Source organism: Aedes albopictus, chromosome 2 (assembly GCF_035046485.1).
Source record: "Aedes albopictus strain Foshan chromosome 2, AalbF5, whole genome shotgun sequence".
In the NCBI taxonomy this organism is placed as follows: domain Eukaryota; kingdom Metazoa; phylum Arthropoda; class Insecta; order Diptera; family Culicidae; genus Aedes; species Aedes albopictus.
The window spans coordinates 113,709,339-113,735,572 of NC_085137.1; the positions used below are offsets into that span (position 1 = coordinate 113,709,339).

Below are 26,234 nucleotides of genomic sequence, written 5' to 3' on the forward strand. Positions count from 1 at the left end.
CATTTCCAATTGGAATTGTTTAGATGGGTTGGAATAAGGGGATTCCTTTTGTTATTGAATTCAATTTATTGAAAATTATATGAGCTCAGTAAACTGTTAAGCATTGAAAAAAAAAAATGAAACCTAGATAAAAAAAAATATGTATTAGGTACATATTTATCTCAAAAGAGCAGAAGGAAGATTTTTGTTTTTTATGTTTCCATTCTATCGAGCAATTTGACATTAAAAATATACAGAGCAGTGGCATGATTCACCAGCGAGAGTATATCACACTGCCACTCATCAATCCTGAGAACCTCTGAGAGTAAATTGGGCCGGACTCTTTTTCATTTCATAGCTTTTTGTTTTGTTTTTCAGCGCTTGAACTATTGATCAAATTGATCCCTTTTTGGCTGATTAGTTGTCTTATCTTGTCTAAGCTAACAACAATTTTGTCCTAAGACAATCGTAGAGATACAGAGATGTTCAAGCTCCATAATTAACGTGGTCTTGCTGAATAGTTAAGCCGTTGCTGGCTGACTTCTTTAGTTCTCCAGTTTTTTTTTTTTCCATTTCCTGCATTTAAAAGTTGGCAATTCTGTATGAAAATCAGCGTTTGTTCAATTAATTATGTCTTTTTAGGTATTGGTAGTTTATACACAGAAAATATGAATGAAATGCCCTTTCATCTCAAACCCATTAAGCAATAAAACACTTCCACAAAATGTTGCTGTTCCGTCTCTTTCATCAATACTTCTTTATTCGAATAAATATATGTACAGGTCTTCTCCAAGTTTGTCCCTCAATTAATTATTCTATTACTCGTGACTCAAGTTAGGCGATGACGAATGTCACCCGCCCATAAGCGTAACTGCTCAGCAGCAGCGATGGTGGCCATATTGTGCGCGTCGTTATCATCCAGCTCTATCGGTGCTTCTCCCACAGGGACCAATACTCGGCCGATTGCATCTCGGCCAGTCGGGATACGGTCCGTTCGAAGGCAAACACTTCCTCCTCGCCGGTGAAGATATTGGAGGTGGCGTCGGTGGAATCTTTGGTGATTTTCAGATCGTCCATCAGCATGCGGTGTTCGTCCGAGGTGTGCAGGTCTTCGGGTTTCTCGTTCGAGAAAAGGCTCTTGTACGGCATGTCCGACGAGACGACCAACTGGGGATGAGAAGATGGAAAAGAAAGAAGGGGCTAATTAGTTACACTTGATATGAAAAATCCAGTATTCGATTTAGCGAACACGGTAGTGATCATTTCCCCATACAAATTACTACCCGCCGGTGATAACCCATCGTTTTTTTTTTTTTTTTTTTTTTTTTTTTCATTACAATATAAACTATATCTAAAGGCTCCTCCGGAAAACAATCCATAACCGAGCCGCAGTCTTGAATGAGATTCGCTAAGGGATGATCAAAGGCCAATGTACTCTGTCTGGAACGGAATTTCGAAGACTGAAAAAAAAAAACAAACAAAGGCAGTATCAAACATTATAAGAAATATCCTGTAAATATGAAAAGAGGAGTTTCATTATTGATAAATTTTTACTGCCAAGAATATCACGTACGGATTGGGGTAAAGTATAATTTGAATTTTGAATACTTTCAATAAATTTTCTTCGAGGTAAATGGTAACGTTTACAATTAAAAACAATATGGTCAATATCCTGATATGATTCACCACAATCACATAAATTAGATTCTTCAATATTGATGCGGAATAAATGATTATTGCAAATGTAATGATTTGAAATTAATCTTGAGAATGTACAAATAAAATTTCGCCCAACATTCAAATGTTTAAACCATGCATCATTTTTTACCACTGGATATATTGAATGACAATAACGACCTTTCTCACTAGAATTCCAATCAGCCTGCCAAGTTTCATTTGAATGTGATTTTATTTTAGCGAAATATTCCGAACTAAAAATTTTACGATTGTAGATTCTTCCACGAATAGCACCTAATTTAGCTAACAAATCAGCTTGCTCATTTCCATAAATTTGACAATGAGCCGGAACCCAAACAAATTTTATTATAAACCCCCTGGAGTGTAAATTATATAACAATTCTTTTACCAAAAGTATAATATAATGTGGTTTACAATTGAACTGGTTGGAATTGATTGAATTTATGGAACTCATGCTATCTGAACAAATAATAAACAAATCCGGTGATAATTTCTGAATTAGTTGACATGTGAAATACAATGCAATTAATTCAGCAACAAATATGGAACAAGGAGATTCTAGTTTAAAAAAATGAGCCATACAAAAATTATAAACTCCGAATCCGGCATTGTTTGCAATAAAAGAACCATCAGTATAGTATAATTGTTTAGGATCAATTCCAATGAATTTACGTTCAAATAATAATTTAGCATACCGTGAGTGTTCATATTTTGGAATTTGTTTTAATTCTAATTGAAGGGAAATATCAATTAAAGGAATAAATGAATGAACTTGAATGTCACAGTTTTTGAAATAGTTTGTTTTAATGGGACTAATATTTAATGTGGAACAATAAATAAATGAATTTAAAATTCTGCATGAAGGGTTAATTTCATATAAATCCTTTAATATATGAATAATTGAATGATTATTGGAAAAGCATTGTGCTAAAAATTTATTATTAAGTTCTTGAAAACGTATCTTTAGTGGAACAACCCCGGCTAAAACTTCTATTGATTGAGTGTGGGTAGAATTCATTAATTTCAAACAAATTCTAAGACTACGAAATTGAATTTTTTCAAGCTTCGAAAAGTGTGTTTGAGATGCAGATCCAAAAGTAAAACATCCATATTCTAATATAGAACGTATTGTAGTTATGTAAAGAGTTATCATATCTGAAGGATGAGCACCCCACCAAGTACCAGTGATAGTGCGAAGAAAATTAATTCGGTTGGCACAAATTTTTTGGATGTATTTGATATGAACTCCAAACTAATTTAGAATCGTACCAAATTCCAAGATATTTATAAACAAAAACTTGTTCAATTTCATGTCCGCAAAGATACAAATTTACACTGATAGTGGAATGTTTACGCGAGAATATAATAAATTTAGTTTTCTGAACTGAAAAAGTAAAACCATTGTCATGCGCCCATAAAGTAATATTATCTAATGAACATTGCATGTAATGTCGAATAATTTCTCTATTTTTACCACTGATCGATATTACTTTATCATCAGCAAATTGAATAAAATAACTGCCATTAGGAATTACAGAATATAAATCGCAAGTAAATAAATTATATAAGAAAGAACTCAAGCAAGAACCTTGAGGAAGACCGAAATAACTATAACGAATCATTTTGGAAGATCCATTATGAAAGAAATTCATTATTTTGAATGAAAATAAATTGTAAATAAAATTGGAAATAATAACTGGAATTTTGTAATGATTCATTTTATGAAAAAGCAAATCAATTAGCACAGAATCATAAGCTCCGGAAACATCAAGAAAGGTGGAAATAACATCTTGTTTTCTATTAAAAGCTAACTGAATTTGTGATGCTAATAGAGCAGTACAATCACGAGTGCCACGACCCTTTCTAAATCCAAATTGAGACGATGAAAATATATTATTTTTTTCTGCCCATAACTCCAAACGATTCAAAATCATCCTTTCCATTAATTTCCGGAGACATGATAATAAACTAATTGGTCTACGACTTTCAGCCATAGAAGGATCTTTTCCAGGTTTCAATATACTTACTACTTTTATAGATCGCCATTCTAATGGCAGAATATTTTGACAAAGAAAGGAATTATAAATAGAAAGTAAATACATTTTTCCTTCAATTGGTAAATTTTTAAGTACAATAAATTTTATGTCATCCATACCAGGAGCAGTATTATTCGTAATAGATAAAGCCAAATCAAATTCTTCTAACGAAAAAGCACTAGATAATTCAGGAAAATAATTAATGGACTGTGAATTTTTGAATTTCACTGAATGTTGAACAAAATCAGGACAAATTTTTGATGCAAATTGATCAATCCAATTATCAGAATACTCAAGAGAATTTGGCGTAGAAGAATCATAATTTCTTAAATTTTTTGCAACAGACCATAATGTAGATAAAGAAGTCTCTCTATCAAGGCTTTCAATGAAAGTCTTCCAATAATTACGTTTTTTAAATTTGGTAATCCTGGTAAATAATGCTTCAGCTTTACAATACGAAAAATAATCCTCTCTAGCACCTGTACGACGGAATGTTTTGAAAGCATCAGATTTGGATTTCAATGCCAAATAACATTCATTATCCCACCAAAACGTTGGACGACTTTTCATTTTAACATTACAATTTGGAATATATTTTTGGGATTTAGTTAAACATTGTATGAGAACATTTTTAAATTGTTCATAATTAACAATTGGACAAACTGAACCATTGAGGTTTATTAATGATAAGGATATTAAATCAGCAAATTTAACCCAATCCACATTTTTCGATAAATCAGGAACTATTATTTTTGATGACAATTTATTACGCTCAGGGTTATTAACTACAATTAATATAGGTAGATGATCACTACCATTGGGATCATCAATTGTTTTCCAAGATGAACAAAACGACAAACTACTTGAGCAAAGAGATAAATCCACACTAGAATTATTTAAAGGTGGAATAGCAACTCTAGTGAATGACCCATCATTTAAAATGTTAAGATTTAACTCGTCAATCAAATCTAATATCAAGGAACCTCTACCATCATTTTTTTTCACAACCCCAAGCAAAATTATGGGCATTTAAATCTCCCAAAACGAAAAAAGGAGAAGGGACCTTATCTAAAATGGCCTTCAAGTCGAAAATTGAAAATGATGCATTTGGAGGGATATATAAACAAACTATGTGAAAATTGAGCCCTCTATCTTGAACAGAAACTACCAAATATTCTATCTGTGTATGAAATGAAAAATTTAAATATTTAAATTTAATTCCTTCTCGAATACCGACCAAAACACCACCAAATGAATCGTTCCTATCTTTTCTAATTATATTGAAGGATGGAATTCGGAAAAATTTAGTATCTACTAACCAAGTTTCATTCAAACAAAATATATCTAAACTATTAATCGCAATCAATGCTTTTAATCTATTTATTTTTGGAATTATACTACGGCAATTCCATTGCAAAATTTTCAATTTACCAGCATTATTGGAAGCCATTACGATGCAAAAAATGAGGCAATGAGAGGACCAAATGAATTCAGTTTTTCAAAAAGGGAAGCAAGAAAGGGTAAAATTTTCTTTATTAAAGATTTCCAAAATTCACTAAAACCCAGGAGTTCAACTAACTCTTCCAAAATTGACAAAATTGATGATTTATTCTCCGCATTAGATGATTCATTAACATTTGTATTATTGTTATTGTTCGATGAAGGAGAATCAACTTTTTGAAATCCAGGAATAATTCGTGGAGAAGAATTCAAACGAGGAAAATGTTTGTCAAAAGACTGTGTAGGCTGAGATGAAAAATTTGCCGAAGGTATTTTATTTGAATTTACAATCTTTTTTCTTTTTGTGGGAGGTTTGTAAATGAATTCATTTGAATTAAAGGAATCGTCCTGCTCATCAACAGCTAAATTGTCAAAAATATTTGGATCACAAAAATTTCCTGATGATTTTAGAATTTGTGAATAAGAAAATTGGTTTTTATTTTTCAATTTTTGATTAAGTTGTTTTTGATTACTAATATAAACAGAACATTCCTTCAAAGAAATATGCTTCTGTTTACAATAAATACAAATATCAGAAATTTTGCTACAATTTGTAGATAAATGAGGTTCACCACATTTACCACATTTAGGTTTGTTAGAACAAAATTTTAAAGTATGTCCAAATTGAAGGCAACGTTCGCAGTGCATTAGCTTTGGGAAATAAAGCCGCACATCAAAAGTTACATTGTCAACCATGACAAAGTCAGGGAGAACTGAACCAGCGAACGTTATTTTAAAACAGTTTGAATGAACATATTTTGTATCTTTGTCATTCACAACTAATTTTGATAATCTATTGCATTCCAAAACTTGAACAGGTGCAATAGTATTATTTTTAAAAATACCAATGCCAAATTTTCTAACATCGTCACAATCTAATGTTTCATCATATATAACTCCATTGATTTCGCAAAAATCACATGGAGCATATACACGATAAGAACTAATAAATAGTTTAGATTCAAGGAGAGAATTAGCATCGTCTCTTGAACTAAAAATAACTCGCAATTTGTCCAAGGAAATTTTTTTAATTTCCTTGACTGAGGAGTATTTTTTATAAATTTCGGAGGAAATAAGCAAAACATTTATCGGTTTTTCTTTTTTCCTGAAATAAACCACAAACGGTCCATCAAATGAGGGAGGGTACACTTTAATTCTAAATGAATTCATATCAGAAGGTCCTGGAGGAGGGTCACCTTCTTTTGAAACATCAATATCCATACCAAACTACTAATTCTAAATTAAGCTACGATGAATAAATAATTAATTGGAAAAGTACTTAACTTAACAAACTGAACGTCAAAGGGGCACAGCCAACACCAACACCAGTGAATTTGAACTTGAAACGCCAGAAAACTTGCCAACGCAAACGGGTAAACTTGAATAAACTTGAATGGGGGGAGATCCACCTCGGGAAACACCTCAGGATCCACCGAAACGAAAATCCAAATCAGCTACTACTATGCCTTCAATCCAGTATCACGGAGAAAAAATTCACCTGAAAATGAAAAAAAATGACAAGCGCGAGAAAAAAGACCTGTAACCTGGTCAAGGCCTACTTACCGCAATGATAACCCATCGTTCGAGGTGAATATACGAAAATGCCGATTGGGATAACTATCATCAGGCACTAGCTCGGAATCACGAGCAAACGAATTAGAAAGTCTACGTTAATACAATCAATACATGTACATAGCTCCCAAGCATTCCATTCCTCGCACAAATAACCGACCAGGTCATAAGGCCATTGGTGAGTGGACGAAAGTCGGAGGGCTGTTAAAGCCAGGCGGAAAATACTGCGTGCCGTTAAGCGCATCCCTACGGAGTGCACGCCAGCGAATATACCGAATTTCGCGCCTTGAACGCAAGAAGGTAATGCCGAATAAACTCTCTCATTGGGAAACGACAGACACAACCCCTGACCCTTTGGAGACAGCCAAAAACAGACCTCCTTTAGCCAAGGCCGAACACAGCCTACAATCAAGCTTCAAACAACACGAAGATAAATGAACATTTCTCACTCGGTAAGCTCCTTTTCGCGCTGAAATGCTCTAAATCCACTGATCTGGACAATATCGACAATCCTTTCCTAAAAAAAATCCCCCTTCGAGAAAGTTACATCTACTGAAGCTAGTTGACAAATCATGTACTACCGAAACCCCTAGTGCTGTAATAGTAACAACATCAGAGCTGATTACTCTAGGTTTCCACATTTCAGCGCCCTCTTCACTGGTACAACCCCATAGGAATGACTTCAATATAGCGCCTAGTCAAGAAAAAGGGTTCATGCAGGATTTCCTAGAATTATTGCAGCAAGAATTCGCCCAAAGACTCCTCAAAGTATTCCTATAGAATCCGTTCATGTCCGTATATTTCTTGGATTTCTCTCCATGTGATCCTTCAGGGACTTTGGCAAGAATTTCATCAGGAATCTTCTAAAGATTTTTTCAAGAGATTCTCGAAAGACTCATCTTAAAACTTTCAAAGAGGAAATTTTCTCAAGAGTTCTTTTGTTTGTTGGAAATACTCCAGAGGTTCCTTCAGGTAATACTCTATATAATCAAAGATTCTTCTAGGATTCTCTCCAGGATTTTCTCCAGAAGTTCCTCAAAGTATTCCTCCAGGAATTGCCTAGGATTCATAAAAACCTTTTTTCAGAGTTTCTACAGAATGTGCTTTAAGAATTTCTCCAAAAACTATCGCAATAAATTCTGAAAAAGTTACTCTATCCCTCATCATTTTTTCAAGAAATTCCTCCATAAATACCTGCAAAGGGCTCTCCAGTCCTTCCAGTATTTTTTTCAAAGCTTCCTTAAAAAAATCGTTTCTGGTGGTTCTCTTAAAAATCCTAAATAAGGATTTTCGTCAAAAATTGGATATGAAATTCTGCAATAAATTCCTCCACGATATTCTTATGATGATTTTTCCAGAGTTTACTGCAGTGATCCTTTAGAAATTTATTGAAGGATCTTTTAAAGAGCTCCATCAGTACCTTTGTTTGCAATTTATGGAGCCATTTTTTAGAGTTCCCTTAAAAAGTTTTAATCACTCTCCAATAGTGTTGTACGCTTGTTGTACACTACACCAGCGCAGTGCTGTCGATGGTATCCAAACGCACGAATTACGGATGGTTGAATATTTCACCAGAAATATATCAAAAAATTTCTCAAGCATTTTTTCCTGTTCTTTCATACTAGGAATTAAGGAGGTAAAGTCTTCTGAGTATTTTTGTGGAAAACAGTATTCTTCTAAGAGGCCCAGAACGTGAGATATATGACGTTTAAACTAAATTGGAAGCTTTCAAGGACACTAGCGCCATACAGTGAGAAATTATCGAAATCAATTGTTTTAGGTGAAAGCTCTTAGTTTCTTGAGCATTTTTGCCGAAGACAGATTTTTTTAAGTGGTTGACCACTTCAACGTGAGGTATACGACGCTTAGACTAAATTGGAAGCTCCTTAGAACACTAGTAACACATAGTGAGTGATTCTTAAATTAAATTGATTTCTGTGTAAAAGCTTTCAGTCTTATGAGCAACTTTGCCGAAGACAGTATCCTTCTAAGTGGTACAGAACGAAAGATAAATAGAAACCTCCATTTAGGTAGATTCCATTATGGTAAAATCTATTTAGGTCCCTCCATTTAGGTGTTCAGAAGAGTTGGAGTACTTAAGATTAGGTATAAGGTTGGTTTACGGGAAAGAAGTGGGAAGTGGAGTAAAGGTGAAAATGAGAGGAGGGTGGGGGCTTTCCAGTGTTGAGGGATGACTCCTCAACCCCAACAGTGTCTAAGGTATCTCAAGGTTCAACAGTGGCCCAACATACGATAAAAATTGACCCGACATTCGATAATTTTTCAGTCTGGCGGAATTTTTCGGGGTATTTCGTGTTTTTTGCCCAGCTGGTCATTTGAATGAGAATAAAATCAATTGACAAGGATTCGCTTTTCATTTGATCTCATTTGCTCGAGCTGAATGAAATCGTTCAGAATATGAATAGTAGAAAGAAATACTCAAAAAAGATTTATTAGTTACTGTAACGCCTGTAACACCTTGAGAAACTCGCTGAAAACCCTCTGAAACTTCGTAAATTCCATCGAAAACCCCCTGAGACCCCTTTGGACCCCATGTAATGCACCTGAGATCCTTCAAAGCTTTCTAAACGCTCCTGTAACGCTTTAGGAAACCTAAAAATTCTTGAAATGTCACCAAAACCTCCAGAATTCTTTTAGGACCTCTTGTAACGCACTTGAGACCCTCAGATATAATTGAACGTTTTCAATGTAACGCCAAAGAAACCAACTGAAAACTTCTGAAACATCTCTAAATGCTGCCGACACCCTCCTCGGACCCCATGCAACGTTTCTGAGACCCTCCAAAACCCAGAACCCCCTCCCTTCTGAAACTCTCTTGAAAGCCCTCTGAAACTCCGCATGACCTTCTTTCATTCTCCTAGTCACTCTTTCTTTTTAAACTTCTTTGCAACCTTGTACTTCATTTAGGTAATAAACTGAATCCTTTTAGGTAGGTACAAGTTCTATTTAGGCAGTCCCGACTCATTACCTGAATGTAGGTTTGGGTGTATACTACTTTAAAATTAAATTTAAAGCTCCTAAGAGCACTAACGCCACGTAGTGAGTATTGAACTTAATTGCTTTATATATGAAAGTTCTCAGTCTTCTAAACAACTTTGTCGAAGACAGTATCCTTTTAAATGGTCCAGAATGTGAAATATTCTTAGCATTTGAATTAAAAATTGGTAGATTCCTAAACGTGAGGCACATGAAAAGTGAATCATTCCTTCAAAACAACTACGCAATTTCGAGTGGAGCAATAGTCATTATATCTAACACGTAGTTTATTACTCACCCGAACACGATTATCGTACAGCGTATCGATGAGCGTGATGAATCGTCTGGTTTGCGATTTCAGCTTCAAGTTCAGCTGCGGGATGTCCCTGATAAGTACGGTATGAAAGAACTGCGATATCTGAATGTAATCCGATGCACCAAGGGGCTGTAATAATCGTAAAGATCAGTTGAATGGTTCGACATGCATCACAAAAATCATTACTCTATCACATAGCTCATCGAATGTACTATCCAGCACCTGTCCGCAGGTTTTGGCGAAGGATATGTTACGTCCAAAATGGGTGAAAGTTTTCGGCCGAATCATGTCGTTCTCCTGCGAGCAGAGAACCTTGAATATCTTGTCCATGGCGCCGTCTGCGTCCACTTGAGATTTTCTGAAATTGTACAAAAAATGTTAGAACAGCTTACGCACTACAATTCCAATGAAAAACTCACACAAAGTAGTGCATCCCTTCGCCCTTGAGCGTCGCCGTCCGATAGTCCACGCCGCTGTCCAGCGTCACCACACGGCAGTGGTTCTTCAGCACCCCGATAAAGGGTATAAAGTTGCTGCGCTGAAGGCCATTTTTGTATAGATCGTCGGGGGCTCGGTTGCTTGTTGCCACCACGATGACTCCGCTGTCGAACAGATAGGTAAACAACCGCTTCAGAATCATCGCATCCGCAATGTCTGTGACCTACGATAATTGACTGGCGTGAGTGTGCTAATCAAATTGCACAGCGAAACGCTGATACTGATAAGGTCGCGTGTCCATGGGCGTGTTGGCCGATGCATGGCATCGAGAGGTAATCTCGGGATAATGACGTGTGACCCGGTAACCACAGCCAATGGTTGGAGGGTTGGCTCTACTCACCTGAAATTCGTCAAAGCAAATCAACCACGAGTCTTGGGTGATGATCTCGGCGACTGGCTTGATCGGGTCGAATGGCTGCGGTTTGGTGTTGCTCGCGTCACGGACCTGTTTCGACTTTATCTCGTGAATTTTGGTGTGGACATCGGTCATGAAGGAGTTGAAGTGAACACGCCGCTTGCGATCGATCTGTTGAAGGAGAAAAAAGAGATATTGTTTTACAGTTTTTCAATGAGCCTGCCTACAACGATAATGTCTGGAGTCCTGATCGTTTCACATTTGGTCGGGGTTCTGCTAAACCGAACCAAAGACCATTTTTTTGAAAAATTGAGTTTTCTCAACCATTGGATGAAGAATGAGATGATCTTCCTTCCATGTAAAAATCTAGTAATTCTGACAGCTCGTCGTGGAGTAAATTTAAAATTTCTGTGTGGCAGAACATACAAAAAAATAAAATTGCATCCAACTAGAGCGAACTGTAAACCATTCTATAGAATCAGCGAAATGTTTCAGTTTTGGTCCAGAAGATGAACATTTCAAGTTCTCCTCATCACCGTCACCGTTCTTACTTCTAACCGACTCATAGTAACAATCTTTGATAGAATTGAACACGTAATTAGAAATGTGGGTGTTGGAGGATCCAATTATGTTTCGATGGCGCTGATCGCCATTTTTCCAAATCACATTCAACCAGACCGAACCAAATCCACTGCATTTTAGAATCAATTTATTCTGAACAATACAAAAATCAACTGTTTTTGAATACCTGCAATATGTCGACACTCCTCATACTGATAATTTAACACAGAAGCCGTCATTGAACAACAAGGCTAATTAAAATTATAGAGCTTGAACAAAAATCAAACACTTGGTTCACTTTGGCTGATCGAAAAATAGCGTTTTCACGAAAACCATCCTTCAGAAGAATGTTTAGAACTTGATTCAGACTTAACGACTGACCTAGAGGTAACGCGCTTGGTTATCATTGAAATGACCCAAGTTTGAATCTCTTTAATATTTTTGATTGTTGATTTTTGTCTTAGTTCACTTTGGCAGAACATTTTCATGGTTTTCTTCGACCAGCATAAATTTGAAGTACACAAATTGCTCCACCTTCACATCTCAGGACCTCAGGACATGCAAGGACGTCATTTGACATATTCACTTTTGCTCTGTGCCTGCACATGCACTGCCTATGAAAAAAAAAACATGGGTGGGAAGGGCTGAATTGGATGGGCTTCCGCTTTTCATATTTCCAACTTGTTTTGAGACCTCCGTGCTACCATACTATACGCGTCCTCTCTGATTCATGTAAAGGATTGTGAGTGATATCGATTTCAAACTTCATAGACGATGAAAAATCGAGATTTTTTTCACAATCCGACTGGTTTTCTCTGAACCAAAGAAACACAGTCAGCCACACTGAACTATAAACCATATTCCAATGTTTTTGTTCAGCCAGAGTGAACTGAGTGCAAAGTATTGAGAAATTAAATGTAATTATATCAATGATTTCAATTATTTTACATATATTCTTCATTTCTGATGGTTAATAAAGGCTTGTAAGTTACATGTGTGCGGAAAAGTTTCAAATAATCTTAGCTTGTTGTTTATTTGTGAGTGGTTGAACTTTAACCTTAAATATCTCGGAAAAAACTTGTTGGCTTTTAGTTCGGTTTAGCAGAACCCCGGCCATTTCTTCCTTTTGTCCTAACCTAACGGCATGCCTCGGATCTCCACAATATTGGAGCCTGCCTAATCTTTCGGATACACTCGAATATACAGTGGTCACTTTCTATAGCTAACCCAATTCCTAGCAATAGGGTATTGTACCATTTGGGCAGGTGTACCTATTTTGGGCACTTCTCGCTATAACTAAGTCAATTTCAAACCGATTGATTTGAATTTTTGTACAGAGTTACATATTGTGCGTGCCTAACTCTGGACAAAATTTCAAATCAATCGGTTTGAAATTGACTTAGTTATTGCTTCAAGTGCCCAAAATAGGTACACCTGCCCAAATGGTACAAGACCCTATCTACAGTGATATCTCCAAGAATACCAGATTCCTTTAGGAATAAAAGATAACTCTAGGAATTTCTAAAGGGATTTCATTAGAATTTCTGTGGTGATTCCTCCCAGGATACCTCCGGGAATTGTTCCAAAAATCCTCTAGGAATACCTCCAGAAATTCCACAAGTAATTTCATCGGAAATTTCTGCTGTGATTTCTTCCAAAATTTCTCTTGGGATTCCTCCAGGAACTCATCCAGAAATTGCTCCAGGGATTCCTCTAAGCATTCTTCCAGGGGTTTCTCCTGGAATTCCTTCAGAGATTCTCAAGGAGATTCTTCTTGGAATTGCTCCAGTGATTCTTTAAAGAATTATTGCAGGGATTCCTTAAAATAATGCTCCAGAGAGTCCTCTAAGAATTCCTCCAGGAACGCCTCAGGGCATTTCTTCAGAAATTTCTAGGAGATTCCTCTCAGAATTCCTTTGAAAATTTCTTCCGCAATTCCTCCAGGAATTATCTAGGAATTCCTTCAGAAAATCACAGGAACTCATCCAGGATTTTTTCCATGGATTCCCAGGGATTTCTCCAGGATTTTTTTCATGAATTTCTCCAGACATTCCTCTAGGGATTGCTCCAGGAATTCCTTTTGTGATTTCTTCAGAAATTCCTCTGAGGATCTCTTCAAATCTCTTCCAGGAAATCCTTTAGAGATTCCTCCAGAAATATCTCCAAGGATTCCTCCAGGAATTCCTCCAAAAAGTCCTCTAAGAATTCCTCCAGAAATTCCACAAGTGATTTCATCGGTAATTTCTGCTGGGATTCCTTCCAAATTTCTCTTGTGATTCCTCCAGGAACTCATTAAGGAATTGCTCCTGGGATCCCTCTTAGCATTCTTCCAGGGTTTCTCCTGGAATTTCTTCAGGGATTCCTCTTGGAATTGCTTCAGTGATTCTTTTAGGAATTATTGCAGGGGTTCCTTAAGATATTGCTCCTCCTTCCAGGAATTCCTTCAAGATTCATGCAGGAATTCCTACAGAAATTTATCCAGAATTTTTTCCATGGATTCCCAAGGATTCCTACAGAAATTCCTCCAAGATTTCCTCTAGGGCTTTCCCCTAGGGATTTCTCCAGGATATTTTTTTTCAGGGATTTCTCCAAGGATTCCTCCAGACATTTTTCTTGAGACTCCTCTAAGGATTGCTCCAGAAATTCCTTTCGTGATTTCTTCAAAAATTCCTCTCGGGATCTCTTCAAAACTTTGTTCAGGGATTCCTTCAGATATTTTAGAAATCCTTCCATCATTTTTTTTTTCAGGGATGCACTCAAGAATTTTCAAAGGGATGCCTACAGGAATATTCGCATATTCATTTGATTAACATCAAAATGTTCTAAAGAAATTCCTCAAGAAATTTAGATTAGTATTTTTTATTAATAATTTTACAAGGATGCGAACAAAAGTCAGTTAATTCTCTAAGAAGTCATCCAAGAATTATTTCAATAAATTCTTTGGGAATTCATCCAAGGATTTCTTCAAGAATCCATCCTCAAATTTCTTCAAGAATACCTCCTTCACAAATTCATCCTGAGATTTTTTCAGAAATATTTCCTGAGTTTATTTCCGCAACAAATCTTTCAAGAAGTTATTTGAGGATTTCTTCAGGAACTTCTCCATATATTCCTCTAGGAGTTTTTTCCAAGGATGCTTTGAGGGTGTATTTTGAGAAAGCCCTTCAGCGTTTCAGGGATGTTTCAGAAAATAAATAGTCAAGGGATTTCTTCAGAAATTCCTCGGAGTATGCCTCGAAGGATTCGTCTAGCGATTGTTTTAGGACTTATCTTTAGATTATTTCAGAAATTTTACCAGGGATTTCCTTCCGAAACTAGTGTAGGGATTTCTCCAAGGAGTTGTTTAGAATTTTTCCACGGATTTTTTCGGCAATCTCTCCTGCAGTTTCTTCAGGAGTTTACTAAGGGATTCAATCAGGAATTCCTAATTTGATTTACCAGAGATTCTTTTAGACATTATTCCTAGAGGAATCTCTGAGAGAATCGCTGGAACAACTTCTGTAATAATCTTTGGAACAACTTTTGAAGAAATCCCTACTTGAATTTCTGTAGAAATTCTAGCTATATTACTTTTTAAGTTTCTTCAGCGATACTTTCGAAAATATCTTAAGAGACTTCTTATGAAGATATTTCCAAAAGTATCGCTGACGAAATTTCAGAAGGAATCAACAATAAAATCTGAAGAAATTCTAAAAGGATTCCTGAGAGAATTTCTGAAAAAACAAACAGGAACATTGTAAGAATTTGAAGATAGATTTTCCGAAAAAAAAAATCAGGAGGAATACCTAGAAGCCCCTGGTGGAATACCTAACGAAACCTCTTGAGATATTTTTGAAAGAAATCCCCTAATAAAAAACATTCAAAATTTGTTTATTGAAGTTCTGGAGCAATACATATAAAAATTCCTAGAAGTACGTTTCGAGGAAACCATGGAAATACGTAGAGGAATAACCGCTGGAATTTCAGATCCAATCTATGTGTGAATTTCTACAGGAATCTCTTAAAGAATGACTTCCATCCTTTCCATAAAAATCCTTTTAAAAATCTCTAAAAAAATCTGTATAAAAAATCTGAAAGCAATTTCCAAGACTTTCTTAAGAAATCCTTATAGCAATTTTTGGAAGAAAAATGTCTTGAAGGAATATCTAAAATAATGTGCAGAAATCTTGGGAATTTCCCTAATAATCTCTTATAGAATTTCTAAAGCAATCATTGGAGAATTTTTTTAGAAAGCTTCTAAGAAAATTTTGAAGGACTTCTGAATTTCTAATTCTTAATGTATCCATGAATCGATTTTTAAAAAATCCATTGATTATTTTCGAGAAAGTTCATGGAAGGTTTTCTAGATGAATGCTTTGAAAAATTTCTGGAAAAATCTCTTTGATAAAAATAAACAAACTGAAGAAATTTGTAGATAAATTTCTGGAACAATCTATGCAAGATGTTTTTTGAAGGGATTTTTAAAATATTTTCTAAAGGAGTCCATGAAACATTTCTGGTAGCTATCCATGCATGACTTATTTTTATTTTTATTAGTAAGACTTTCTTAAGTAGTTTTTTGGAAAACTTCTTGAGGACACTCTGTCTAAAGGAGTCCCTAGAAGACTTTGTGAAAGATATCAGACTGATTTTTTGGGTGATTTTTCAATCTAAACTAAATCTACGAACAGTTTCAAAAGCAGACGTGGCTGTTCGTGCTCGTTTGAAAGTTGACCATCAATGTTTCTTCTTTTCCCGATAAACCTAGATAGCTGTGTAGTGTTGACAGCGGTTGTTTCAATTGGCTGAGAAGAATAACACTACGGATCGCCTGATCCAGTGGTAAGAGTCCACTAAACAGGAGACCCCTAATTCATGGTGTTATGCGGCTTTATGCTTACTGTGCCAATGAACGAATGGTTAGGGGGTCTAATAAAAACCTAACCGCAAACGGAGCCTTTGAAGAATGAGGGCGTCCTCGACAGTATTTCTCCCTTACTGCGCTAACCGGAGCAATGATGCAGTGGACCTTGCGTTTCTCCGAGATAATCAGTTGCCCTTCTTAAGTCTTAAATTTAAGGCTAAATAAGGGTGGGATTATTCAAATGTTGTAAATTAGCTTACATTACTAGCTACGGTTTCTCCATTGGCGTTTTTTAATCGACACCGATGTGGTTTATCGTTGATGTTTCCTTTTTGTGCTGTGATTGTGAAGAGTGTAATCCTGTCTAGTTTGGGTACGGCTAGCAAACCTCAGGTAAATTTTCAGCGTAAAAAGTGTGTGTAGTCCAGGTGGCTCTACTTCAAGAAGTTCATTTTCGTAGGGTAACTTTTGTAAAGGTTACCTTGTGAGCCCAGTTTTGCTTCTTTCATTATAAATGAATTGTCGTGCCTCGTGCTATATTTTAGAATAACGTTAACAGTATGTTCCAACCTTCCCTTATGGATGCCTTCAAGCAAGCTCTTGTTTCCAGCATATTTTCGCTGATATTTGGCAGTATTGCTACGATGATTATATGATCAGAAGTAGCTTAAATATTAATTGAGGGGGTCAGAAGCAGAGGGGTGTAAGTGACCAAAACCTAATTTTGAGATAATGAACGAAAACTTTGACATCTTATAAAAAAATCTACAATATTCGAAAAAGTTTGCATTCGCCCCGAACACTCTACTATCAAGTAACTTCACCATCTGAGATGGAAACAGATATTATATACGCTGTTTTTCTGCAGATAGGAAAATTTGATTTTTTGGGTTAGTGTCACTTACATCCCTTTACCACCAAACTGTTGACTTACACCCCTTTGGCACCAAACAAGTTCTCAATAGGCCATATACTCTACATGTAGACTCAAGTATTACTATGAATAAAATTGTCCCTAAAATGTTTAATTTCATTTTAAATGAATAATGCAAGCAACCTCGATGATGTGGAAGCATTATTACTTTTCTGAATTCAAAAACCAGATGAAGTATTGACAAATTAAGAAAAAGCCCTTAATTTAACCCTAGTGGGATGTTGGGGTCATTATGACCCAGGCTCCCTGAAGGAACACTGCACTATCGTGATGCGTCTAGCGTAACATTTTTTTTAAATACACAAACATAAAACCTTAGTGACCGTTTTGTCGGATCATTGTTACGTCAGTAGGGGAGACTGGGGAGACTTGATCCCTTTTTCTTAATTTACCTGAAACTTTAAGAAAAAACACAAAACTAGATCCGATTTCCGTACAAAATGGCAGGTAAACATCTATTGCAAGTTAATACACAACAGAAGGCCTTTAAATTATTGTTAAAGTTTTCAAAACTGTGTTTTTATGGAGGCATGTCTGATGAAGTATTTTTCAAAAATGGGTGACACTTGATCCCCCTTCGATTACATGGTTTATTTAAAGGGAAAATAATTCCAGAATCTTCCTATTCATTTTCTTTTCGAGTTTTCTTGCATTTTCGATGAATATGGAGTGTTTGAAATTGTAAGATTTCCTTAAATTTTTAAGGATATGCCGTATTTTCAAAATGGGGAGACTTGATCCCCCTTTTCTTGGTTTGTACTAAAGTTATAGTTATCTGACACATTTTATCGTTGAATAGACTAGAATTCCAAGTGAATAGAAGCTTCCGAATAGAATTTTATTGTTCACATATATAATGTGTGTGTAATCCTCGAGGGATCAAGTCTCCCCATCTCACTGTTGTGTATACTAAGCTGAATCAATTAAAATATGTTAACAACAACCTCATTTGGAAAAATAAGTTTGAAAGTACTTTATTTAAACTATGTGCTGTGAAATTTTGACACGATTTGGTTCAATTTTCACAAAGTTATTGAGATTTTTCGGAATCGCCTAAAAGATTTCTGAAGGACTGAAAACAAACCATCAGCCGTTAAAAAATAATGCAATGTACAATCGAAATCACTTGTAGCCAAAACATATTCGTTTGTCCAGGAAGTAGTTTTGGAAAAAATATGCTAGAAGAAAAATGTTTTTGATTCCGAGCAAATATGGGGGAACAAGTCTCCCCAGGGATCAAGTCTCCTCAGTCTCCCCTAAGGACCTACAGTATTTTCAAAAATGTAAGTTTATTTTATTTTTAAATGTAAATAAAAATACATTTCAACCTGATATATTAAAAAAGATAAAAATTATAGTAAACCGGCTGTGCGGTTTTTTGACATACAGCTCCATAGAGAAGTCCTCCATAGAGAAGTAAATGTTCACGCCGATCGTTTCAGATATTTGCGAGTCTATACGGGTAATACAGACAAACAGAAACTCATTATTAAATGTATAAATTGGTAGGCGTGCGCTACTAATTATGGAAATAGACAACAATACGATTTAAAATCTAATTATTTATCATACGGATTCTAAAACAGAGCCTCAATGACACCATACACGACGTAATGATGCACTTTTAGTGTAATACTGCGTATGTAAACTCGTCCCTGACAGTGGTTTCCAACGAGTATGTACTAAAATTAGGAGTTTGAACGTCTCACGATTTCAAACGGTAATTTGTTAACTGCCCTTCGTATCATCCGTGTTTGGCAGCCTTCTTAAAGGAGAAATTGACCTAATTTTCCCTAGAAGAAGACTGCCAAACACAGTCGAAACGACGGATAGTTAGCAAAGCACCGGTTGAATTCGTGAGACTGTACAAACTTTTGGTAATCAAATTGATAACCTAATTTTGATCTTCACGATCGTTAAAAATCCTAAATTTTGGAATGAACAATTGTGAATAAAATGTAGTGTTGTAATCTTAATTGGTACATTATCGTCATTCGTACTCACGATGAGCAACTAAAAGAAGGTGATATTGTCACATTTTTGTGTGAAAAAGTTCAGCAAAAATATCAGTCAATTAATTTACTATCAATGTTTGCGGCTAAGCCAGTCGAGTGAAAGTTTTACCTTATTCCAAAAGCTAGACTTCGCAAATACTGGCGTGAGTGAGAAATGGATAATGAGAAGGGCAAATGACGAAAAGGTTACTGCTTCTCTCAGTAAGACTCGAACTAGTAGAACACCATCACTGCCATTATTAACTTGAGAATTTAAATTGATTGAAACAATGTTGAGCAGTTATATTGGAACAACAGGTTCAATGCGATTTCAACATTTTTAAGAACACATTCGCCAAGTGCGTCGTGGGTCCATGACATAAGGCATGATTAAAACCGTATTCAACGAGATCATAGATGTACATTAAATCATAAAAAAAAATTCAATACTTCATGTAAATATAATTAATTACTTACACCCCTCTGCCTCCAAGCAAATCTCCTCGACGGTTAAGCGTCATATTTTCAATCAATGTTTTAACATGCTCAAACATTTTTAAAAATTACGGGTCTTTGGCAACAAGCAAAGCTGAGCTCGTAGAATCACGTACGATATTTATCTCAATTTTGAATTTTTGGTCACTTACACCCCTCTGCCTCTAACCCCCTCAATTTGAAATGATTCAATTTGATGGAATACTTAGGTAGTACAGTTCATGGATAAATTAACATAGAATTACACCTAACCATGAATAGAAATTGTCATGAGTTGACTGATTGCCCCTGCCTAATAAACTAGCCCAGACAACCAGGAATCGCATAAGGATGAGCGTTGTACATCGTATAAACTACTATTTTAAGTCACTATCGCATATATGTACGGCTGAGGGTCAATTTTCATCGCATATGGTGTTATTTTTTGAACTTACTGCGAAGTATCTGATAAAATGATATAAGAGTGCAAATTAACTTTTATAATGCATGACTACATCGTAGTAGACGATATTCCGATGTTTTGTTGTGACGAACTTTGCTTATTCGCAAAAGCGTTCGAGTGAACTCGCAAAGTGTCAATTGAATTCCCATAATTGCGTACTGCGATGATTATACGACTTCGCTTGGTGTTTTTCTAACTATGGCAGGTTAACTCGCATTGGTGCACAAACTAAATCGCATAAAAGTGGAAATAAACTCGTTCAAATGTACATACAAACTCGCAAAAGCTAGAATCGTTAACGTTGGCATATTGCGATGTGATATGTGATAACAATGAAAGAGGTGCTGTTGGAGTGCCAAAAAGCTAAAAGAAAGTGAAAAGTCATCATTATGGTTACAAAACAAGTTACCAAATCATCATTTTTGTTTTGTTGACCTTATAATTAACGATGGGTGGTGCTCGCAAGAGAGGAGTAGTGGTAACTGTGCGGGAAATCATGCTACATCATTTGGATTTCCAAAGAGCCTGCTGAACACGTACAGCGCACGGAAACCAAGGGCATTCCAACAAGCACTGAGGTGAGTTAGAATGTCATGACATTTAATCAGTGTGATTCAAAAGTAGTGTTTGGTGCTAAGTGTGAAGTGCGGCTCGATAATCCAAAGGTTATTAGTTCGATACTTAGGTGACAAGATTTTTTTTTATTTCGAATACTTGAAGTCGCATAAGGTGCTATATTACGTCGCAATAGTGCATACCGTACATCGCATAAGATATCGCTTTAAGTCATATAGCGTCATTATTTTCCCGTCAATGCACGTATAGCGCCTCCACTTTTGTACGCATAAGGCACTTTTACTGCATCTTATGCGATGTAACTTTACCGCATAAAAGTACGTATAACGTGAACATAAACTTCATTATACGTGCAAATTGGTTGTCTGGGAGGGAACCTGCACTGATTGATTGCGATCACATTTTATGGATAACTCGCTTCCATTGCAACTCCAAGAGAGTTTCATTGTAGTTTTGTTACTACAACACCCTCCATTGCGGTATACCATAACTATTGCTTTGAAAGAAGCTTGTCCTCTGCGGTCTGTGCGGATCACAAGAGGTATTCCTGAATGAAACTCTGATCTGTTCAAGTTAAAATATCTTCGGATAAACCAGTCTTTTGTATAGCTACAAATCCCTAGCTTCTGCCTCGAGGATTGTAGCTATAGAATCAATTTAGTGGGCACTAAATAGCTCTGCTTACTTTCATATCTCCAGGGGCAAATGGGGATTTTATCCTATTTTTTATCAGAGGGATTTGAGTATTTCAAACATGATTTAAACTCTTGTAGTTTTCTATTGGGTATTTTTATTGCGTGAAATTACTATCTAGTTTTATCTCGAAAGGATGCATACGTGGAATAAAGAAGGAATTAGTTCCAGATTTATCTGGTTACCTCGTTCTTTTCGAAACGCTTGATACGCATTGTCGATTATCACATCTGTGGTGTTCGTCTGGCGAACATGCCTATTCATGTAAACTCACATGCCTCCCAATTTAGGATGTTCACAATGACTTTTTTACACAAAGATGTATACTAGGGTGGCCCACACTTATATGAAAAACAAAAATTTCGAAAAATGCCAAGTCTTACCTCCTAAATCAGTTGTTTTGAACTCCCAGAAGCTACGTTCAAAATTTGAGCAAAATCGGTTGAGCCTAAGGGGGCGCTCAAAGCGCTTGAAATTTGTATGGGAAAAGTTGGCCAAATGTATGCAGAAATTTTAAGTTTTCGAATTTTGCCGCTAGGTGGCGCTGTAAGCGTTCAATAAATAAACCCTTTGGCATTTTTGTAGGTGACTATATACCAAACAACTTTGTTGAAAACCGCAAAGTGATCCAACGTCTGTGAAAAAAGTTATACCCTAGGCAAAGTGAGGCAAAGAATTGAGATTTCATTATTGATATTATTCCTTTACATGTACTGGAAAAATATTAATAACTAGCTGTACCCGGCAAACTTTGTCTTGCCTACTGCGTTTTTTGACGTTTCGAGTCCCTAGCCAAGCGCCCAAGTCCCCGTTCAAAATGTATGAAAACCCGATTTTCAAAAACTCTCAATTTTCCCATGTTTTAGGCTTCATAAACCTTCCTTGGGTAAAAACTAACAGAATAAAACTTAGACGACCCAAATCGGACCACCCGTTCGCAAGTTATGCGCGGTCCCACGTATGCCACTGCATTTTTATATATAGATGTTTCACCTCACCTTACCGAGGGTATAACTTTTTTCACAGACGTTGGATCACTTTGCGGTCTTCGACAAAGTTGTTTGGCATATAGTCACCTACAATAATACCAAAGGGTTTGATTATTGAACGCTTACAGCGCCACCTAGCGACAAAATTCGATAACTTAAAATTTCTGCATACATTTGGCCAACTATTCCCATACAAACTTCAAGCGTTTTGAGCGCCCTCTCAGGCTCAACCGATTTTGCTCAAATTTTGAACGTAGCTTCTGGGAGTTCAAAACAACTGATTTAGGAGGTAAGACTTGGCATTTTTCGAAATTTTTGTTTTTCATATAAGTGTGGGCCACCTTAATGTATACGTTTTCAAGAAAGCATTTGATGAAACGTTGTTTTGCTTGGGTGATTTCTTGAATATTGATGATGCTTTCGATGGCGTGCCTTTCAATGTCAAATTGAAAGTCGTATGACGTCACAAGCTACCTCCAATGAGCTCTAGGCTCTCTTTACGCTTATGGGTTTTACAGTGTCCTTTTCAGGGCACTGATTAAACCCGTTATGGTATGGGCTATGATCTCTCGTTGCGCTTTTGCGTTCATTCCCTCTTCTAGGGCACCCCTTCCTGCTTCATCACCTTTCCTTTTCTTAATTGCTATCCCTCGTCCCATTCTTCTTCAGGTAAATGATTAAATAGGCGATGGCACAAATGTCCCAAATGGAGGATAACGTGCCTCTGGGGCCGACCTTCTGATAAAAGGAGATCCTGGAGGAATTTCTTTGAGAACTCTTGGGAGATTTTTTTCAGGAACCCGTGAAAGATTTCAGCAAGGGTCAATGAAAGAATAAAATTTTTTTTTTTCAAAGTAATCTTTGGAGAAATTTGTAAAGAAATCTCTGGAGGAAAATGAAGAGATTTCTGAAGAAATTATTAGTCGAATTCACTATAAAAACCTTGGGAGATTTTCTAAAGGAATCCCTCGAAAAATTTGCGAAGAAACCCTTAGAGCAGTTCCTTAAGGAATCCCTGTGGAAAAATCCCAAACGGATCCTAATTTTTTTTTAAGAGTCACTGGAGGAATTTCTAAAGAAATCCCAGGAAGATTTTTTAACAGAAATACAGATTTCCTTAAAAAATATCTGGAGCAGTTTCTAAAGCAAACTTCGGAGAAAGTTTTGGAATACATCCTCGGAAGATCGTTTGAGAGAATGCGTAAAGGAATTTCCGAAGAATGTTTTGGAAATAAAATGTAGTAAAGTCCCGAAAAAAAGGGTAAATCTCTGAAGAACTGTTTAAAGGAATCCCAGGAGAAATTTCTGCAGAAACTCATACAACTTTCTTACACAACTCTATGTGGAACTTCTAAAGGAACCCCTTGTGGAATTTTTGGAGAAATTGGAAGTTTCTGTGGGAATTTCTGGTGGAGTCCTTGGGAGAACTGCCAAAATATTCCAGTACATTTTGCCAAATTTCATAAAAGAATTCTTTGTGACACATGGAATACATGGAAAATTTTCTGATGATATGTTCCATGATGATTTGATTTGTGAAGTTTTCTTCGGAGACCGTGGTAATAAAGTTGAAAATTTTGGGTTCTCTTACTTTTATTGAACATCGCATAATTGCAACAACCGAGCAGATAGTGATACAAACCTACACTATTTTTACAGAAAGATTGTTCTGCAAATACAGTACAATCAGTAATCAATGAGCAAAAAGCAAACCGAATACATCCTCTCTCTCTCTCCTCTTCTTGGCGTAACGTCCTCACTGGGACAAAGCCTGCTTCTCAGCTTAGTGTTCAATGAGCACTTCCACAGTTTTTAACTGAGAGCTTCCTCTGCCAATGACCATTTTGCATGTGTATATCGTGTGGCAGGCACGAAGATACTCTATGCCCAAGGAAGTCAAGGAAATTTCCTTTACGAAAAGATCCTGGACCGACCGCAATCCTAGTTGGAAAACCGAATATGTATGTACATATGTATCGGAAATTATACAAATTAAATCTCTAGACACTGCCGATCATCATGAGAAAAAAGAGTGGAATAAATAGTGGATAAATGAATGAACATACATATCTGTTTATTTTGTAGAAACGCATTTTATGATAAGATTTTTCAATGCTATTGTACTTAGCCTTGGTTACCCAGTCTTTGAGTTTTTATTTATATTGGTTATCTTGAATGAAAAAAAAAAACGCAAATTCCTACTTTAATCTTTTCAATAAGCAACCCCATTCGCAAAGCACACACCTTTCTATCGTCACTGAATCAGCTGCTTGCCTTGCCGTGTCTATCCGCTAACGCTTCACCTATCCCAACCTCCCATACCACCAACCCCCTTCCCCTTCAAACTCACCGAGCAGCAGTCGTAGAACATATCCATCAGCATGGTTTTTCCTCCTCCAACACTACCGTAGATGTACAACCCCTTGGGAGCTTGCACCTTGGGTTCCTTCTTCCCAAAGCTGAACCACTTCCCCAGCCCACCACTAGCCTTCGGAGGGCTATAACCCTGAATACTGTCGTACACGGTCTGCAAGGCCGCCGTCACTCGCCTCTGATGGTCATCGGATTGAATTTCACTGCGGGAGATTTTATCGTCCAACACATTCAGCGGTGAGTGGCCGCCTGCCGTCGTAGTCGTTGTTTGCTGCTGGCTGTACCACCTGGCCAGGACACAGGAACATTGCCTACCTGCGACGACGGCACCGATCGAGGTTCTCGTCAAGAACAGCATCCTGCACAGACAACGGGGAGGAACTCGCGCGCTAGAACGATTTTCGACTGCGGGTCAAGTTTGCACCATCACTCTGTTTGCCTATTTCATTATGTAAGGAACAACGGAGCTAAAGACGTAAGTAAACTGGCACTACTGGTGGCAATGAGGAACGATTCGCGCGAGTGTCAAGTGCTTCTAGCGCTACGGTGTTGTTTGATGCGAATCGTCTAACGAACGATGATGATGTTTGGGAAAACGTCAGAGCAAAAGCGCGTGAGTCATTTGTTGAGTGTGGTGGTGCGCAATCGAGGGGTCGGTGGATGGTCTCTTGATTACTATCTATCTATTGGATTAGTGTTGCACTTAACAATGGAACATTGAATGTAGATTCAAACCTATGCAGATTGATTGCAATAAAACATTGAATATCATTGAGCAGCCCCCCGGCAGTACCACGAGGGATTTGTTTTCGACACCAGGCACCAGAGGGATATGACGCGCACGTGGTTTGCTTTGATGATGTATACGTTGCTTTCATTGCAAAAGTTTGTGGTTGGTGTTGGCGTGTTGGGCTTGGTGTTGGTTAAAATCGCTTATTCTCAACTATGTTGGGCTATGATGGAAAGGGCGGATACGTAATTATCGTAAATTTTACCTATTAAACACATTTTTCAGAAAAGAAAGCAATCTCAACTTGCAAAATAAAAATTGCACAAATTCGTTGATTGCATATCGTAATGTGATGACATGCAAAATGCAGTTTGTTCGTCAACTGCATAGACATGGTCAAAGACACCACAACTAGCAGAACTACTGTTATTTGTTATGTTAGTTTTTCAATTACTCTAGTGTAACATACATAATTGGAAATGCAATTGCATTTAATTTTCTTAATTTCATGCAGCCACTTATCCCTTTGTTTTTTTTTTCCTTCATTTCCTGAGTATCATTTATTTGAAAATAAAACCTTGAGACTAGTTAATGATCTTTAGATTTCAAAAGAAATTTTCAATCTCTTTTTTAAGAGCACAAATCCAAAGAAC

General features: G+C 36.7%; 1 protein-coding gene across 1 annotated transcript; it reads right to left on the reverse strand.

The window, feature by feature from the left end:
• Positions 1-706: 706 nt before the first annotated feature.
• On the reverse strand, positions 707-25,423 carry LOC115253938 (putative ATPase N2B). Its single transcript, XM_029852996.2, has 6 exons — positions 24,829-25,423; positions 10,937-11,122; positions 10,518-10,759; positions 10,285-10,456; positions 10,081-10,227; positions 707-1,146 (listed from the first exon to the last, which is right to left on the reverse strand). The coding sequence occupies exons 1-6, from the start codon at positions 25,207-25,209 to the stop codon at positions 904-906; spliced, it is 1,371 nt and encodes a 456-aa protein (XP_029708856.2). The 5' UTR covers positions 25,210-25,423; the 3' UTR covers positions 707-903.
• Positions 25,424-26,234: the final 811 nt, after the last annotated feature.